This window comes from Ranitomeya imitator, chromosome 1, assembly GCF_032444005.1.
Source record: "Ranitomeya imitator isolate aRanImi1 chromosome 1, aRanImi1.pri, whole genome shotgun sequence".
Lineage (NCBI taxonomy): Eukaryota > Metazoa > Chordata > Amphibia > Anura > Dendrobatidae > Ranitomeya > Ranitomeya imitator.
Genome location: NC_091282.1, coordinates 1144233804 through 1144254101, shown reverse-complemented (window position 1 = coordinate 1144254101; position 20298 = coordinate 1144233804). Strand labels below are relative to the sequence as shown.

Below are 20298 nucleotides of genomic sequence, written 5' to 3'. Positions count from 1 at the left end.
GTAATACTACTAAATAAACACTATTCATGATGTGAGTCTATAAACCTGATTTAGAGAAGTAGCGAGGTTTTATTTTGGCATGTTTCTGTTTTTGACCTAGTTGAGACCGTGATGGACTACCTTTTGGAGCTATCAACGTCAACCAAAGGGAACACTCAAGAGTCAACGGGTTTTGCCATGGTGCCTTCACTCCTGGATGATTTTGAGGTGGAATCACAAGTTTCAGATAATTTTCAACATGTGCCTGATCAAATAGAAGAACCAACAGATGCCTCATATATGGACGAGACGGTGTGCAATGACTTGGATATGTTGTTAGATGAGGCACTTGATAAGTACGGCCTAAACTGCGCAGAACGATGTGAGGAGGATATAGTGGAGCCAGAGCTGGATCACGCTAGGAATATTGGCGATACTTCATGCCACACCGATCATATATTAGCTGATCAATCCAGCGCAGATCTGCAAAGTGAAGATCACACATATACCTTGGAGTCAGATGTTCTGTCTGATGAACGTAACACGGGTGCAGTTGCAGATGTCACAGAACCAGATGGGTTGGTAAATGCAGACTATTCTAATTATAGAGCCACATATTCCCAAGAAAATGTCACGAGTGTTGAGAAACCTCCGGAAGTAGATGAGCCGTTTACTGGGCCAATGTCACCGACAACACAAGTGAAACTGCAAACTGTATCTCCAAACTCACAAACAAAGTGGAATCCTATGGCGTCCTGCTTTTATCCAGTCTCCAATCTCAATCCTGCATTCATTGCACCAGTAGCTATTAATCCGTTGCAGTGGCCGAGTGTAGCTGGTATAAGGCCACCTGTTGCAGGAGTTTGCTATAACCCTCCCCAATTCCTCTGGAATTTTAACCATTTTCCCCAAACCCACTGGAAAGCTGAGACTATTAAACCTATAAATATGGCACAGAGTGGTCCGCAGATGCCAAAAAAAGTGACCCCGTATGTAGGAAAAGTTCTGGTTCTTCTGAGGGGCGCTCCAGGCTCTGGAAAATCTACATTAGCAAGGTAATATATTTGATTATTAAATGTTGCTGCAGTCGCTCATTCATTAGTGCCATTTTCCCTAACTTTTAGGGCTTATGAATTTTGGAGCTTGAAGACATTCTCAGTGTTTAGTGAATATTGGTGCCACCGCTTGTTGTAATGCTTTAAAAGAAGCCATACTTGTTGAAGCCCCTGTCACTCCAGCGCTGCATCTTCGCTGTGCTTTGCAGCTCAACATGTGATTCAATGGACCTCCATTGTTTTGTGCCCTCTACACCTTCTTTTCATGTTTTTTTTTGCGTTTCCTATTTTCATCCATTGTTGTTTGCGTACGTTTTTACCATTAGTTTCTCCTTCCTGTTTAACATTAAACAGTATTCCAGTTGGCATCCAAGTATAAGACCTGTTCACATCAATGGGCGAATTTGACCTGCAAATCAGAATAAAAAATATAAAAGACATTCAATTCTTTTTCACAACCTAATCTGTCCATGCAAAAACAAAAAAGTTAATATACCCCTGCACCATAATGGACGTGCTGTGTCCGTGACCAACATTGCTGCTTCAGTTACTTGTTGGAGAAGGACATCTCTGCTGCCTGGTAAACAGTTATTTTGATATTCTAAAGAATTACAAGCCTGTGCCCTAATTTCCCATTTTTTTGGTTTCATTCCAAGAGCTATAACATGTTTGTTTGTTTTTCTTTTTTTTGTTTTTTTTTGTTTCTCATTGTTACAATGTTTTTGTGTTGTTTTATTGTTACCATTGCACCGCTCTGAAGCTGGACAGGTGGCAGGGCCCGGCGTCTCCGATGCCTCAGAGGCAGAGCTGCCCAGTTCAGACCAGTGACTCGACCATGCCGCCAGTCTGAACTCTCAAGCTTTCCTGAACAATGAAGGGAGCACACCCCAAGAGAGTGTTAATTTTTTTTCGTAGTGTGAATATAAAATAAAAGTAGTTATAATTTTATTTTACGGGTTAAATTGCTTTCACCTTTGCAAGACCCTTAACTTTTTTTTTCAGTCTACCTAGCACTATGAAGGTTTACTTTTGCTTACCGAATTGTAGTTCTGAATTAGGGTGTATTCACACGTTGCGGATTTGTGTCTGGAATTTTTTGTGCGGATTCTGCATCTCTTGGTAGAAAATACATGTGCGGATTTGATGCTTTTTTTATGCGCTTTTTTTTATGATTTTGTGCGGATTTCATGCATTTTTACCCCTGTGGATTTCTATAATTGAATGGGTACAAAAACGCTGCAGATCCGCACAAATAAATGACAAGCTCCTTCTTTTAATCCGCTGTGTTTTCCGTGCGGAATTTTCCGCATCATTAGCACAGCATTTTTTTTTTCCATTGATTTAAATTGTACTGTAAATCACTTGCTGATATGCAGCGTTTCTGCACGGAAAAAAAAAACGCTGCGATCCTCAGTAAGTCCGCAACGTGTGCACATAGCCTTAAACCATTACATTTACCATACAGTCATGGCCAAAAGTATTGACACCCCTGCAATTCTTTCAGATAATACTCATTTTCTTCCTGAAAATGATCGCAAACACAAATTATTTGGTATTATTATCTTCATTTAGTTTGTCTTAAATTAAAAAACACAAAAAGAATTGTCCTAAAGCCAAATTGCATATAATTCCACACCAAACATAAAAAGTGGGTGGACAAAAGTATTGGCACTGTTCGAAAAATCATGTGATGCTTCTCTAATTTGTGTAATTAACAGCACCTGTAACTTACCTGTGGCACCTAACAGGTGTTGGCAATAACTAAATCACACTTGCAGCCAGTTGACATGGAATAAAGTTGACTCAACCTCTGTCCTATGTCCTTGTGTAAACCACATTGAGCATGGAGAAAAGAATTAAGACCAAAGAACTATCTGAGGACTTGAGAAGCCAAATTGTGAGGAAGCATGAGCAATCTCCCCACCCCCACCCCCACCCACATTCACCCACCCCCTGCAGACTGTGAGCCCTCGCGGGCAGGGTCCTCCCTCCTTATGTACTCGTGTGCCTTGTTATCTGCTCATGTTTAATGTATTTGTCTATATTTGCCCCGTATTCACATGTAAAGCGCCATGGAATAAATGGCGCTATAAAAATGTATAATAATAATAATAAATAATAAAAAATAATCTCAAGGCTACAAGTCCATCTCCAAATACCTGAATGTTCCTGTGTCTACCGTGCGCAGTGTCATCAAGAAGTTTAAAGCCCATGGCACTGTGGCTAACCTCCCTAGATGTGGACGGAAAAGAAAAATTGACAAGAGATTTCAACGCAAGATTGTGCGGATGTTGGATAAAGAACCTCGACTAACATCCAAACAAGTTCAAGCTGCCCTGCAGTCCGAGGGTACAACAGTGTCAACCCGTACTATCCGTCGGCGTCTGAATGAAAAGGGACTGTATGGTAGGAGACCCAGGAAGACCCCACTTCTTACCCCGAGACATAAGACAGGCTGGAGTTTGCCAAAACTTATTTGAAAAAGCCTGGAACGTTTTGGAAGAATGTTCTCTGGTCAGATTAGACAAAAGTAGAGCTTTTTGGGCAAAGGCATCAACATAGAGTTTACAGGAGAAAAAAAAAGGAATTCAAAGAAAAGAACACAGTCCCTACAGTCAAACATGGCGGAGGTTCCCTGATGTTTTGGGGTTGCTTTGCTGCCTCTGGCACTGGACTGCTTGACCGTGTGCATGGCATTATGAAGTCTGAAGACTACCAACATCTGACCGCTCATGTGACCGCGACGTCATCGAAGGTCCTTCACTCACCGCATTCTAAGGAACAGAGGGAGACGATAGCAGCGCTGTGATCCAGGGCCCGTCCGAGGGTGAGTATATCCATGTTTTTTATTTTTATTCTTTATTTTTAACATGAATATGGATCCCAGGGCCTGAAGGAGAGTCTCCTCTCCTCCAGAACCTAGGAACCACACGCCGTATAAGATGACTGGGCGTATAAGATGACCCCCGTCTTATACGGCGGGCATATCCCAAATTCCATATTTTATATGGAATAGTTGGGGGTCGTCTTATACGCCCAGTCGTCTTATACGCCAGAAAATACGGCAAAAATAGGTACCAATAAAAGTAAAATTAATTGAGACATCAGCAGGTTAAGTGTTTTTGAATATCCCTATTGAATCAGGAGCCCCATATAATGATCTATAAAGTTTATGATGGGCCCCATAAGATGCTCCATATTAAAATATGCCCCATATAATCCTGCATAAAAATTAATAATGGCCCCGTAAGATGCTCCATAGACACATTTGCCCAATATAATGCTGCACAAATGTTGATTATGACCCCATAAGATGCTCCATACAGACACTTGCCCCATATATTGCCGCACAAATGTTATGGCCCCATAAGATGCTCCATACAGCCACTTGCCACATATAGTGCTGCACAAACGTTCTGGCCCCAGAATTATGCTCCATACAGACACTTGCCCCATTTGCTGTTGCTGCGATAAAAAAAAAAAAATCACATACTCACCTCTCCGTCGCTCAGGCCCTCGTCACTTTCAATATTCACCTGACTTCATTCCGGCGCCGCTCCATCTTCAACGTCTTCTGCAATGATGTTCAGGCAGAGGGCGCGCACTAACCACGTCACCACGCCCTCTGACCTGAGCGTCACTGCAGAAGACGCTGAAGACAAAGTGGCGGCTGGAACGGGGAACAGGTGAATATCGCGCAGCGCTCCCCTTCCCATTATACTCACCTGCTCCTGGCGCGGTGCAGTCTCTGGTTCCCTGGTGCTGCTGCTTCTTCCTCTACTGAGCGGTCACCGTTACCGCTCATTACAGTAATGAATATGCGGCTCCACCTCCCATAGGGGTGGAGCTGCATATTCATTACTGTAATGAGCGGTACCATGTGACCGCTCAGTACAAGAAGAAGCTGCAGGGACCGCGCCAGGAGCAGGTGAGTAATAATTAGACAGCCCCCGCTCCCCCTCCCCTGCTGACCCCTGGGTATGACTCGAGTATATGCCGAGAGGGGGACTTTCAGCCCCAAAAAATGGGCTGAAAATCTCGGCTTATACTCGAGTATATACGGTAAATGGTGGGGGGTAAAAAAGCAATTTAGATTTTTCTATTTCTTTTTTACAGTATTCATCGTGCAGTAAAAATTTACTGGAAATTTGTGATCGTGGCACATGGCGAGCAGACTTTTTTATTTTTTTATTTTATTAATATAATTTCCAGGTCACCACCTGACAGCACCATGGAGGACGTACTTCTTATCCATAGTGGGACAGGAAACCACAAGAGTTTAAAAGGACCCTCCCCCAACCACCCTTCAGTGTTTCTCCTGTCCCACTGTGGATGAGAACGACGAGAGTTCGTCAGTCTGTCCCGTGCAGAGAGTGAGGATCGGGGGGGCTCGGCCTCTTCCTTCCCACTAGAAGACTCTGCAAGACACCCGAGTTATAGGGTCCCTCAGCATCAACCACTGTGGCGCTGCTCCTGGTTTTAGGGTTGCTTCCCACTGGGGGGGCTCTCGACCCTTGGCGCAAGACCCCAATGTACCTGCCATAAGTGGACGCCTCTGCTGGGTAAAATCCTTCGCAAGCGGATCCGGGGGTAATGCCGCAGGTCATCTCAGAGGATTTGGGATCGGCGTGGCTGCAGTCCGGGAGCGCGGCGCGTGCTCGCTTCTGGATCGCACTCCTGCGCGAGTCACTTCCAGTTTTCGGCTGTCGCGCACGTCACTTCCGGGTCGCGGCCGGCAGCATGGGTCAGCGTCTTCTCTCCTCCCACTCCCTGAGCGTTTTGGAGGTTTGGGACACGGCGGCAACAGTATAAAGGTATGTGTGGGCTGGGGGGCTTATCCAGCAGTATGGCGGGTAATCCGAAACCCGACATACTGCAGGAGGCCCAGGCGCATGTGAGTCCCAGGCGGAGGCCTGCTCCCTCAGATCTTTTGATCACGTATAGGCCCATGCGACATTTTCTTCTCTATATATTATGTGTTATATGCTTCTGCGGTGGCTAAGAAATCCGGGAAGTGCAGGAAATGTCCCATTTGTGCCATAAGACTTAAGGACTCCTGGCAAAAGTCTCTCTGCGAGTCATGCACCAGTCGGATCGTGGGAGAAGAACAGGCCTCTCTAATGACGAATATGAGGGCCATTGTCAGAGAGGAGGTGCAAGTCTCAATATCTGGCTTAACATTTCCCCAGCCCATCCAGTCTGACCCCCAGGATCCACAGAGATTATTATTATTTTTTATTTATGTAGCATTATTAATTCCATGGTGCTGTACATGAGAAAGGGGTTACATACAGGGTTATAGAGATCATTTACAGGACACAAATTTATGATGACAGACTAGTACAGAGGGGAGAGGACCCTGTCCATGCGGACTTACATTCTACGGGGAGAGATCCAAGAAAAGACCGAGAGAATCGGAACTGTCATCCGAGGACAGCTCTTTTGAATCAGACCTGGAAGAGGAAGAGTTAAGCAGAGATCCTCTAGAGAGGGGGAAAAAATATTTGTTTTCATCTGATGATATAGAAGAGCTTTTGGGAGCAGTTAGACAGACTATGCAGATTGAAGAACCCGCATCTACTCCGACATGTCAGGATGAAATGTTTGGGGGACTACGTTGTCAGACCTCAAAAGTCTTTCCTGTTAATGCCCATATTCGTTCTATGATTTTAGAAGAATGGAAAGAAGCAGAAAGGAGGTTATCAATTCCTAAAGACTTCAGACTCCGCCTCCCTATCAAGGACTGGGAGGATATCCCAAAAATTGACATTCCTCTTGCAAAAGTTTCTAAGAGGACCGCCATTCCATTCGAGGACTCCTCTAACTTAAAGGAGCCGATGGATCGCAAGGCGGCTAGGCTCTTAAAGAGAGCCTGGGAAAGCTCAGCGGCGGTAATCTGCACAAATATAGCGGCAACATCCATGGCGCGGGCTATGCATTTGTGGGTAGATGACTTGAAAGATCAGTTGTCAGCTAGAACCCCTAGAGAGACCATTATTAAAGCAATTCCTCTACTAAAACTAGCAACCGGCTTTCTAGCAGATGCTACTGCAGAGTCTGTTAGGTTCACAGCTAGAGGCCAGTCTTTATCGAATGCAGCCAGGAGAGCTATATGGTTGAAAAATTGGTCAGGTGATGTCCATTTTAAAAATAAGCCGTGCTCCATCCCTTTCTTAGGGGGTAGAGTCTTTGGACCCATTCTTGATGATATCCTGGAAAAAGCTTCAGATGAAAAGAAGGGGTTTCCAGAGGAAAAACGTAGAAAGTACCAGCCCTTTCGCAGGCCCTATTATAGTCAAAGGTCAGACTATAGGGGTAAGGGAAAGCAAGGGAGATTGAGCTATCAAAAAGGGGGAGAAAATAGAAACAAAAATAGGGATTCAGGTCCCTCGACCTCCATATCAGAATTCTGAAAGAAATGATGCCAGCAGAATAGGAGGGCGGCTGTCGAACTTCTGGATACAGTGGGGCAAGATTACCAAAAAGTCCTTGGGTTCTCCAGGTTATCTCTCGGGGGTACAAAATAGAATTCAACTCCGTTCCCCCAGAGAAATTTTTTGAGTCCAATGTCCATCTTTCTTCAGTCTCCCCTATGTGGTTGGACATCCAGGATCTTCTGCGAATGGCCGCAGTATCCCCAGTTCCTCCTCGGGAGATAGGAAGAGGTCATTACTCAGGCCTCTTCTCTATAAAGAAGCCGCCTGGGGAATCCAGAACTATATTAAACCTCAAACCCGTAAACAAATGGCTAGAATACAAAAGATTCAAAATGGAATCTATTCGCTCTACAATTCCCCTGTTAGGGAAAGACGTGGTAATGTGCACTTAAGATCTAAAGAGTGCATATTATCACGTACCAATCTGCGCAGATCACCAGAAATACCTCAGATTTGCGGTAGAAAAAGAAGGAAGAGTCTACCATTACCAGTTTTGCTGCCTCCCTTTCGGGTTGGCAACAGCTCCCAGAGTCTTCACAAAGCTTGTCGTAGAAATAGTGGCTTATCTGAGAAATCGAGACATCACGATAGTACCCTATTTAGACGATTCCCTAATAGTAGCAGACTCTATAGGGCAGCTCAAGATCAATTGTCAGTTGGTGATCTCCACTCTGCAGAAATTAGGTTGGGTGGTGAACTGGTCAAAGTCAGACCTGATGCCTAAACCAAGAATAAAGTTTCTAGGAGTTATCCTAGACTCAAATGTCAGTCAATCTTTTCTTCGACGAGAAGCGGTCCGAATTAACAAAAAGAATTTGCCATTTTTCAAGAAGTCGAGTCTCCATCAGGGATGCAATGAAGATCCTTGGATTAATGACGGCCTGCATTCCTTGTGTCAACTGGAGCCAGTTTCATTCCCGTCAGTTACAGAGAGCAGTTCTAGCTTCCTGGGACAGAAGACAGAGCTCACTGGACAGGGAGTTCCGTCTATCCCATCAGGTCAGACGATCCCTACCCTGGTGGACTGTTCCCAGAAATCTCCAGGTCGGCGTTCCGTTGATCCAGTCTCCAGCAGTTACGGTGACCACAGATGCAAGCCAACAAGGTTGGGGTGGTCTAGTCCTCGGAAGATACTATCAGAGACAGTGGAATTCAGAAGACAGCAAGAACTCCTCAAATCACAGGGAACTACACGCGGTTTGGAAGGTCCTCTATTCAGCACAGTTTCTGCTAAAGAACAAACACCTGAAGATTCTCTTGGACAACACGACGATGGTAGCCTTCCTTCAACATCAGGGTGGTCCAGGACATCCAAAATTACAACATCTACTGGATCAGATTTTCAGTTGGGCGGAGAAATCGGTACTCTCAATTTCAGCAGTACATCTGGAGGGTTCGAAGAACCAAGTGGCGGATTTTCTGAGCAGGAAAAAGCTGTCAGCTACAGAGTGGGAGCTAAACAGCAAAGTTTTCAGCGAGCTATGCCAACGCTGGGGAACACCAGAGGTGGACTTATTCGCTGTCAGACAGAACGCGAAGGTCGAAACCTTTTATTCACTGAACCCTTTGGAAAGACCGGCGGGAGTAGACACACTCTCACAATCATGGAGCAGGGGTCTCTTTTATGCTTTTCCCCTCTTGCATTAATCCCAAGAATCCTCAGGAAGATATACGAGGACAGAGCTCAGATCATTGTAGTGGTTCAGTTCTGGCCCAAGAGGAGCTAGTTCCCCTTACTAAAAAAGTTGGCGGTAGGGGAACCATTTCTCCTTCCGAAAAGAAGAGATTTACTCCTCCAGGGCCCGATTCTTCATCAGAACCCAGACAGCCTCCAATTAGCGGCTTGAATCCTGAACGCCAGATCCTGAAAACAAAAGGTCTATCAGAGGAGGTCATCTCCATACTCCAAGCAAGTAGGAAGCCAATAACTTCTGCAATTTATTTAAAAATTTGGAAGAAATTCTGCAGTTTTTGTGGAGACACGATGGTTGATCTTGATCACCCTGACATTCCCAAGATTCTTGATTTTTTTTGCAGCAGGGATTTAAGAAAGGTCTTAAACTGAGTACTCTGAAAGTTCAAGTGGCAGCCCTCAGCGTATTTTATGATTCTTCCCTAGCCTGCCACCCCTGGATAGCTCGATTTTTCCAGGGCAGTTCTGAGGCTAAGAAGCTTAATCAGGAAAACCATCCCACCTTGGGATCTTAACCTGGTCCTTAATGAATTGTGCAAAAATCCTTTTGATCTAGCTGACGATATAGACATCGCTAATCTTTCCCTCAAAACAGCATTTCTAGTGGCCATTACTTCGGCTAAGAGACTAGGGGAACTTTAGGTCCTGTCCACTCAAAATCCCTATTTGCAAATATTTGATGATAGACTAGTCTTAAGACTTGACCCAGGCTTTCTTCCTAAGGTGGTCTCAGATTCAAATGTGAATCAAGAGGTAGTGCTTCCATCATTTTCAGTTTCCCAAAAACCAGAAGGAGAAATGTTATCATAACTTGGATGTTAGGGAGACTGTACTTAAGTACTTGGAGGCAACTAGAGCCTGGAGACAGGATACTAATCTGTTTGTCCTTTTTAGAGGCCCTAATAAAGGAAAAAAAGCATCAAAATCTACCATTGCGAGATGGATTAGATCCACCATTAGCCTAGCATATTAGGCACAGGGAAAGAGTCCCCCAGGCAACCTAAAAGCTCATTCATGGGCAGAGAGAGGGGGTGCTTCAGCAGATCAGATCTGCAGGGCTGCGTCCTGGTCTAGTCTCAGTACCTTTTCTAAGCATTACAAACTAGACGTAGTGTAATCTCAGCTAGCCTTTGGCAGGAAGGTGCTTCATGCAGTAGTCTCTCCCTAGGACCAAAAATCTCCTTTGGTACTTCTCCATGGTGCTGTCAGGTGGTGACCTGGAAAACGGTAATTAGACCTACTGGTAATTGTATTTCCAGGAATCCATCCTGACAGCACTGTTAGTTCCCTCCCTATGTCAAATACACTGCATACTTATGTGAAGTAACATTTGTATAATGATTATGTTCAAATAAAATTCTTTTTTGCATCCATCCAGAGGTGTTACTTTGGAAAATCACTGAAGGGTGGTTGGGGGAGGGTCCTTTTAAACTCTTGTGGTTTCCTGTCCCACTATGGATTAGAAGGACGTCCTCCATGGTGCTGTCAAGATGGATTCCTGGAAATACAATTACCGGTAGGTCTAATTACCGTTTTTTGTTACACACTACTTTTTGATTGCTTTTCATTATGGAGATACCTCAGCCAAACTATAGCAATTTTGACGTTTTACATTTTTACAGCGTTTATCCACTTTACAAACGTGTCAGTACTAAATACTTTGTTTCTTATTTTTAAATTAAAAAGGAAGTGATTACAACATTTTTTGCTTTATTTCTTAGTACTCTTAGGGACTTGAACCTGAGATCCTTTGATTGCTCGGTCTATATACTGCAAGACCCACAGTATTAGGGAGACTGCTGATCTCCAATGAAGCCTAGCCTGTGGTTAGGACTTAAAGAGAGTACCAAGATAGCAGTGACAGGTGTCTTCATCAGGCCTCTGGCTGCCATGGTAAGCCATGCCGATTGGCGCAGGTCCCAGCGGTCAGATCTCACCGATCAATAAGTTTTCACCTGCCCCATGGATAGCTGATAAATAGGAAACCCCTTAGCGACCGCCGATACGCCTTTTAACGGCGGCCGCTAAGGGTACTTAAACCACAGTGCCGTGGAAAAAGTAAATAGCGCCCCCCCCCAGAGTCGGATTTTCTCCGGGGTCTCAACTGCCGGGGGTAGCAGAGACCCCAGAGAACATGATTCGGGGTTTTTTTAACCGACCCCGCATTTGCGATCGCCGGTAATTAACCGTTTACCGGCGATTGCAAAAAACGCGATCTCTTTTTAATTTCTCTGTCCTCCGATGTGATCGCACATCAGAGGACAGAGAAAAGGGGTCCCCGATCGCCCCCCGATACTTACCTATCTCCCCCAGTGCTCCTCGTGGCTCCCGGTGGGCGCCGCCATCTTCAAAATGGCGGGCGCATGCGCAGAATCTCTGGGGTCTCGGCTTCCGGGGGTAGCCGAGACCCCAAAGAACATGATCGGGGTCGGTTTTACCGACCCCTGTTTTGCGATCACCGGTAATTAACTGTTTACCGGCGACCGCAAAAAAAAAAATAAAAAATCAAAGTGTAATACTCTGTTCTCTCATGTGATTGCACATCAGAGGACAGAGAAATAGGGGGATTCGGGGACCCTATCATACTCACCGGTGTCCCTGGATCCTCCTGCTGCTCCTCCTGGCCGCCGGGGAAAAGAAAATGGCGGGCGCATGCGCAGTGCGCCCGCCATCTATCGCCATCTGCCGGCCGACAGGAGAAAAGCAGTTGGGGCTAAAATTAGGGTTAGGGCTAGAGTTAGGGTTAGGGCTAAATTTAGGTTTAGGGTTGGGGCTAAATTCAGGGTTAGGGTTCTTTCACACTTACGTCGGTACGGGGCCGTCGCAATGCGTCGGCCCGACATACCGATGCACGTTGTGAAAATTGTGCACAACGTGGGCAGCGGATGTAGTTTTTCAACGCATCCGCTGCCCAATCTATGTCCTGGGGAGGAGGGGGCGGAGTTACGGCCACGCATGCGCGGTCAGAAATGGCGGATGCGACGTACAAAAAAAGTTACATTGAACGTTTTTTTGTGCTGACGGTCCGCCAAAACACTGATCCAGTGCACGACGGACGCGACGTGTGGCCATCTGTCACGATCCGTCGGCAATACAAGTCTATGGGCAAAAAACGCATCCTGTGGGCACATTTGCAGGATCCGTTTCTTGTCCAAAATGACGGATTGCGACGGATGCCAAACGACGCAAGTGTGAAAGTAGCCTTAGGGCTAGGGTTGGGGCTAAAGTTAGGGCTAGGGTTGGGGCTAAAGTTAGGGTTAGAGTTGGGGTTAGGGTTTGGATTAGGGTTGGTATTAGGGTTAGGGTTGGCATTAGGGTTACGCTTGGGATTAGGGTTAAGGTTATGGTTGTGATTAGGGGTGTATTGGGATTAGGGTTAGGTTTGAGGTTAGGGTTGAGATTAGGATTAGGGGTGTGTTGGATTTAGGGTTTTGATTAGGGTTATGGTTAGGGTTGACATTAGGGTTGTTTTGGGGTAAGGGTTGTGATTATCGTTAGGGTTAGTGATTAGGATTATGGATCAGGTTGAGATTAGGGTTAGGGGTGTGTTGGGGTTAGGGTTGGAGCTAGAATTGGGGGTTTTCCACTGTTTAGGTACATCAGGGGGTCTCCAAACACGACAGCCAATTTTGCGCTCAAAAAGTCAAATGGTGCTCCCTCCCTTCTGAGCTCTGCCGTGCGCCCAAACAGTGGGTTACCCCCACATATGGGGCATCAGCGTACTCGGGATAAATTGGACAACAACTTCTGGGGTCCAATTTCTCCTGTTACCCTTGTGAAAATAAAAACTTGGGGGCTACAATATCTTTTTTGTGGGAAAAAATATTTTTTATTTTCACGACTCTGCATTCAAAACTTCTGTGAAGCACTTGGGCATTCAAAGTTCTCACCACACATCTAGATAAGTTCCTTGGGGGGTCTAGTTTCCAAAATGGAGTCACTTGTGGGGGGTTACTACTGTTTAGGTACATCAGGGGCTCTGCAATCGCAACATAATGCCCACAGACCATTCTATCAAAGTCTGCATTCCAAAACGGCGCTCCTTCCCTTCCGAGCTCTGCCGTGCGCCCAAACAGTGGTTTACCCCCACATATGGTGTACCAGCATACTCAGGACAAATTGGACAACAACTTTTGGGGTCCAATTTCTCTTGTTACCCTTGTGAAAATAAAAACTCGGGGGCTAAAAAATCTTTTTTGTGGAAAAAAGAATATTTTTTATTTTCACGACTCTGCATTCTAAACTTCTGTGAAGCACTTGGGCATTCAAAGTTCTCACCACACATCTAGATAAGTTCCATGGGGGGTCTAGTTTCCAAAATGGGGTCACTTGTGGGGGATTTCCACTGTTTAGGCACATCAGGGGCTCTCCAAACGCGACATGGCATCCAATCTCAATTCCAGCCGTGCTCACCACGCATCTAGATAAGTTCCTTAAGGGGTCTAGTTTCCAAAATGGTGTCACTTGTGGGGGGTTTCCACTGTTTAGGCACATCAGGGGCTCTCCAAACGCGACATGGCATCCAATCTCAATTCCAGCCGTGCTCACCACGCATCTAGATAAGTTCCTTAAGGGGTCTAGTTTCCAAAATGGTGTCACTTGTGGGGAGTTTCCACTGTTTAGGTACGTCAGGGGCTCTCCAAACGTGACATGGCGTCCGATCTCAATTCCAGCCAATTCTGCATTGAAAAAGTCAAACGGCGCTCCTTCACTTCCAAGTTCTGCGGTGCGCCCAAAAAGTGGTTTACCCCCACATATGGGGTATTGGCGTATTCAGGAGAAATTGCATAACAAATTTATGGTTACATTTCTGTTTTTACACATGTGAAAATAAAAAAAATGGTTCTGAATTAAGATGTTTGCAAAAAAAAAAATTAAATGTTCATTTTTTCCTTCCACATTGTTTCAGTTCCTGTGAAGCACAAAAAGGGTTAATAAACTTCTTGAATGTGGTTTTGAGAACCTTGAGGGGTGTAGTTTTTAGAATGGTGTCACACTTCGTTATTTTCTATCATATAGACCCCTCAAAATGACTTCAAATGTGATGTGGTCCCTAAAAAAAAAAAATGGTGTTGTAAAAATTAGAAATTGCTGGTCAACTTTTAACCCTTATAACTCCCTAACAAAAAAAAATTTTGTTTCCAAAATTGTGCTGATGTAAAGTAGACATGTGGGAAATGTTATTTATTAACTATTTTTCGTGACATATCTCTCTGATTTAAGGGCATAAAAATACAAAGTTTGAAAATTGCAAAATTTTAAAAATTTTCGCCATATTTCCGTTTTTTTCATAAATAATCGCAAGTAATATCGAAGAAATGTTACCACTAACATGAAGTACAATATGTCACGAAAAAACAATCTCAGAATCAGCGGGATCCGTTGAAGCGTTCCAGAGTTATAACCTCATAAAGTGACAGTGGTCAGAATTGTAAAAATTGGCTCGGTCATTAAGTACCAAATTGGCTCTGTCACTAAGGGGTTAAACAATGAATCCATACTCCTGAAAGGGAACATGAATTACTGAAGTTTTTCTTATTTTGATGATCTCTGTTTTTATGTTTATTTGTATATATTTTTCTTAATAGAAAATATCCTTGTCTTCCAGATTAATATTAGGGCAGAATCCAACTGGAGTTATTCTAAGTACTGATGATTACTTTAGCCAAAATGGTGATTACCAGTATGACATAAGCTGTCTTGGTGAAGCCCATGAGTGGAATCATAAGCGAGGTAAGAACAATCTGCTTTTTGTGACTCCTGAAACTCCGCACGCAAAATAGTGGATTATTGCTTACAAAACACAGACCGCTTTTATAATTGTATTCTCTGGAACGAAGTTTCGATATGTTCACATATGTATTGTGTGTGATGATTTTCATACATTCGTTCCCTCTGGAGTTGCACCTTGTCCTGATGTCTGGTATGTGAATGGGGAGTATGGTGCGCACTTTCCCTTACATTATAGTAATCTAGAATACAACCATAATTACAGCTGTCTCAAGCCAAATTACTTAATGACTGGAAGGGCAAGCACAGGCTTCTGACTGTGTGTCAGGTAGGTTATTTTTTTGTAATATCACTAATTTTCACCAATGTTTGTCTGATAGCTGTTTAAGGCATACTTCCAGTAAAATAATCTCTTCATGTATTGTACCTTGCTAAAAAAAAAAGCTGAGCCAACTTTTTTTTTTAAATTGAGAGATTATCGTTTTATGCCTTTTTAAATACAAATTGTAGCCCTGGCACGGTTTCTCGGTCTAGAAGCCTGCTAGCCAGCATTACACTTGTCGGTCACCACTCCTTCCACGTCCTCCGTCACTACCGAACTCTTACGAGCTTATTAAACTGCATAAATGAATGCAGAGGCTGCTGTAATCACAGGACTTTACTATCTCACAGGTTCCCGATGCAGACATACAAATGACACTCTCTTATTCTTTGCTGTCAAAGCAATGCATATTTTTGGCTCTTTGCTTTCCCCTGACCCCTACATACAATGGACACGCGACACAAACTCTGTTCAAATGAGAATATATGTGTCCTTAGTAGGAAGATGAGTAACCACTGCTAGAGTTCTCAGATAACAGTATATCGTCCAGAGGAAAAAAGGATTCCGTAGTTTGAAATCCATTTACATCTGACAGTGGTGACAGTGAGGAGACCCACAGACACATTAGATGGTTGGCTGGTCTAGGTGAGATGGACACATTGCCGCTTCAGTGTTGTTAGTCACTGAAATAACCCCAACACATAGGTGGTCTCAGAATAATTTGCTGTTGGTCCGACACAGGGCTCAAGGTAGGGGAAAATAGCTTTACCCCTGTCCTCTGCATCCAATCCCTGTGCTTCCTACATTGTTTTTGCTCTGATGAAGCCCCCTTCAGACTATTTTGGAGTTCTGGAAGTATGATTGTCCTAACAAGAAAAGGTGAGCGCTACCACGAGTCCTGTGTCTAAGGCTACTTTCACAGTTCCGTCGGTACGGGGCCGTCACAAACCGTGGCCCGGCGTACCGACGGATGTTGTTCTAAATTTAGCACAACGTGGGCAGCGGATGCAGTTTTACAACGCATCCGCTGTCCATTGTGAAGAGCGGGGAGGAGGGGGGGAATTTTGGCCGCGCATGTGCGGTCGAAAATGGCGGACACGTCGCACAAAAAAAGTTGCATTGAAAGTTTTTTTTGTGCCGACGATCCGCCAAAACACGACGCATCTGTCACACGACGGATGCAACGTGTGGCCATACGTCGCTAATGCAAGTCTATGGAGAAAAAAACGCATCCTGCGGGCAACTTTGCAGGATGCGTTTTTTCTCCAAAATGACGCATTGTGACGTAGCCCAAACGACGGAAGTGTGAAAGTAGCCTAAGCAGTAAGGCGTCCTGAGACCATTCCTATGTGTGAACTTTTCATCCATTGAGTGGGCTTACTTACAATTTTTGCTAAGATGACTGCCAAGAATTAAAGGGAACCTGTCACCTGAATTTGGCGGGACTGGTTTTGGGTCATATGGGCGGAGTTTTCGGGTGTTTGATTCACCCTTTCCTTACCCGCTGGCTGCATGCTGGCTGCAATATTGGATTGAAGTTCATTCTCTATCCTCCATAGTACACGTCTGCACAAGGCAAGATTGCCTTGCACAGGTGTGTACTATGGAGGACAGAGAATGAACTTCAATCCAATATTGCAGCCAGCGGGTAAGGAAAGGGTGAATCAAACACCCGAAAACTCCGCCCATATGACCCAAAACCAGTCCCGCCAAATTCAGGTGACAGAGTCCCTTTAAGAATTTGATTTAAATATCATCCAAGAGCAACTGCTCCCAACGATACTGGAGCAATTTGGCGATGAGCACTGCTTTTTCCAACATGATGGAGGCCATGTCAGGAGGCAAAATTGATGACTAAGTGGCTCAAAATATTGAATTTTTGGGTTAACGGCCAGGAAGCTCCCCAGATCTCAATTTGTGGTCAATCTTCAAAAAGTGAGTTGACAAACCAAAACTCAGAAGTTGTGATAATCTTCAAGCACTGATTAGGCAAGAATGGGCCGTCATCAGTTAGTTTGGCCCAGAAGCCGATATCCAGCCGCCAGGGTGACGGGCAGAAGACTTAAATTATAGGGCGCCCACATAATACAGCCAGGGGCGCCATACTGTGCCTAGATAATACAGCCAGGGGGCCCCATACTGCGCCCACATAATACAGCCAGGGGACGCCATACAGTGCCCACATAATACAGCCAGGGGACGCCATACTGTGCCTAGATAATACAGCCTAACCCTAACTTTTTCAACGCAGAATTGGCTGGAATTGAGATCGGACACCATGTCGCATTTGGAGAGCTCCTGATGTGCCAAAACAGTGGAAACCCCCAATTCTAACTGAAACCCTAACCCCAACCCTAACCACACCCCAAACTGTATTCCCAACCATAACTCTAACCACACCCCTAACCCTGACACACTCCTAACCCTAATCCCAACCGTAAATGTAATCCAAACCCTAAACCTAGCCCCAACCCTAACCCTAAAGGGATCCTAACTCTAACCCTAAAGGGATCCTATCCCTAACCCTACCCCTAAAGGGATCCTAACCCTATCCCTAACCCTACCCCTAACCCTAAAGGGATCCTAACCCTACCCTAACCCTACCTCTAAAGGGATCCTAACCCTAACCCTACCCCTAAAGGGATCCTAACCGTATCCCTAACCCTACCCCTAACCCTAAAGGGATCCAACCCTACCCCTAACCCTAAAGGGATCCAACCCTACCCCTAACCCTAAAGGGATCCTAACCCTATCCCTAACCCTACCCCTAAAGGGATCCTAACCCTACCCCTAACCCTAAAGGGATCCTAACCCTACCCCTAAAGGGATCCTACCCCTAACCCTACCCCTAAAGGGATCCTAACCCTACCCCTAACCCTAAAGGGATCCTAACCCTACCCCTAACCCCTTTATGGGGTAATGAGGGGTTAATGCCACCTTGCTATTGTAAGGTGGCATTAAGCCCGGTTAATAATGGAGAGGCGTCAATAAGACGCCTATCAATTATTATTTTTTTTTTATTCAAATAAATTTTTATTAAGAATAACAAGATAAATGACATGTTACATTCTCATTTTCAATACAAAGCTTTCCCCCCCCCCCTTCAAACATTCCCCTTCAATCCCACCCAACAAAGCAGCTCACCTTGCTTAGCACTTCCATCATTAGACCAATATACTATCTAATCCCTCGGCCAATAATATAAGCCACATTTAACATTACCATTAATTAGGAACCTTAATTAACTCTCCCTCTATAATACCCCTATCCCATAGCAATCCACGGAGACCACATTTTATTGAACATTTCAATTTTCCCTCTTTTTTTATAAAACCCCTTTTCCAGTGTCAGGCCCTGCTTCACATACTGGAGGAACTCTCCTTTTGACGGCGGTTCTTCCCTAATCCAATTTCGAGCTATTACCTTCCTAGCCATGTATAACAATCTGGCAATAGCTATCTTTAGGTTGTTATCCACTCCAATCTCATCCACACATCCCAACAAGCACACTATAGGATCCCTTGGCACCTTACATCCATACGCACCTTCCATACGACTCAAAACTACCACCCAGAAGGCAGCCAACCTCGGACATGTCCACATCATATGAAAAATATCAGCATCCGTAGATTTACACCTCGGACATTCAGAGTCATTACGCAATCCTGCCTTATATAGCACCATCGGTGACTTATAAACTCTGTGTATCACATAGAGCTGTGACAGTCTATACGGTTCGCTCAGTGACAATCGTGGGACCCATTCTAGCACCGACTCCCAAGTCTCATTCTCCATTGGACCCAGATCCCTCTCCCACTTAGCTCTCGCCATTATTGGAAACCCCAATAGGAAAGTGTGCAACAGATCTTTATACAAAGTAGATATGACTCCCCCAGTCGTCCCTTCATTACACACATACTCCAGTACTATATCCCTCTGAATTCCAATACCTCCGTTTCTACTCTGAGCTCCAAAAGCATGCCTCATCCACAAATACTGAAATTCCCCCACAGTCCCAAGACCAAATTCCGCCTGTAATTGGGAAAATGATTTCAATTCACCTCGCTCAATTATTTGATACACGTATTGAATCCCTTTGACTTGCCATTCTGTCAGTACCCCCAGTGCCTCAAACTCCTGTAAGTTGCTGTTATGCCATAGCGGTGAGAATCTAGTCAAATCCGTGACCCCCCGTATATGTCTCAGCCTACCCCACAGCCTGCGTATCAACAACACAGTCGGGTATAATTTCCCCAGAGCCCCCAGGGATCCATCCTCCAAACATTGTACTACTGGCCTTCTTTTTGTCACCACTTCCATCAGCCGCTGTACCGCCCCAGATGACATTTCATGCGCCCAGCCTTTTAAATGCTGACTCTGGGCTGCAAGGAAATATATTTCAGGGTTAGGCAATGCCAGTCCCCCATCTTCCTTGGGTCGCTGAATTGTCTCCAGTTTGATACGCGGATGCTGTCTCCCCCATATCAAATTCCTGAACAGAGAGTTAATCTGTCTAAATCTCCCGCGTGGTATCCAAACTGGCGCATTATGAAGAATATACAGTATTTTTGGCATCAAAATCATTTTAATAAGATTCACCCTACCTACCACAGATAAATGCAGTTTAAGCCAAGCATCCGCTTTCGCTTTAAGAACACCTAAGATTGGAGTCAGATTTCTATGTATATAGTCAGTAACAGGCATAGATACCCATATTCCAAGGTGCTTAAATTGGCTAGTCACCTCCAGTCGCCCATCCTCCAGTGGCTCCCCGCCATCATCATCCACCTTAAACAAGACAGACTTACTCCAGTTTATCCTAAGTCCCGACACCGATCCGAAACGCTCAATAATCCCAATGGCTCCCTCCAAGGACGTACCTGGGTCAGCCAGAAAGAGCAGAATGTCATCCGCATACAACGCCACCCTTTCTTCAATCATCCCATATTTAAACCCAGTCACCTCATCAGACCGTCGAAGCTTAGCAGCCAGTGGTTCCACAGCCAGAGCAAACAAAAGAGGAGAGAGCGGACACCCCTGTCTCGTCCCTCTAGCCAGTTGTATGGTCCGTGATAACTCCCC

At 44.9% G+C, this 20298-nt stretch overlaps 1 protein-coding gene across 1 annotated transcript in view; it reads left to right on the top strand.

The window, feature by feature from the left end:
- Positions 1–20298, top strand: part of N4BP2 (NEDD4 binding protein 2) — a 123248-nt gene that overhangs the window by 23925 nt on the left and 79025 nt on the right. Inside the window, exons 3-4 of the mRNA XM_069744571.1 lie at positions 101–1034; positions 14773–14897. Of these exons, the coding sequence (XP_069600672.1) occupies positions 101–1034; positions 14773–14897 (1059 nt within the window). The remainder of the gene's footprint in view (positions 1–100; positions 1035–14772; positions 14898–20298) is intronic.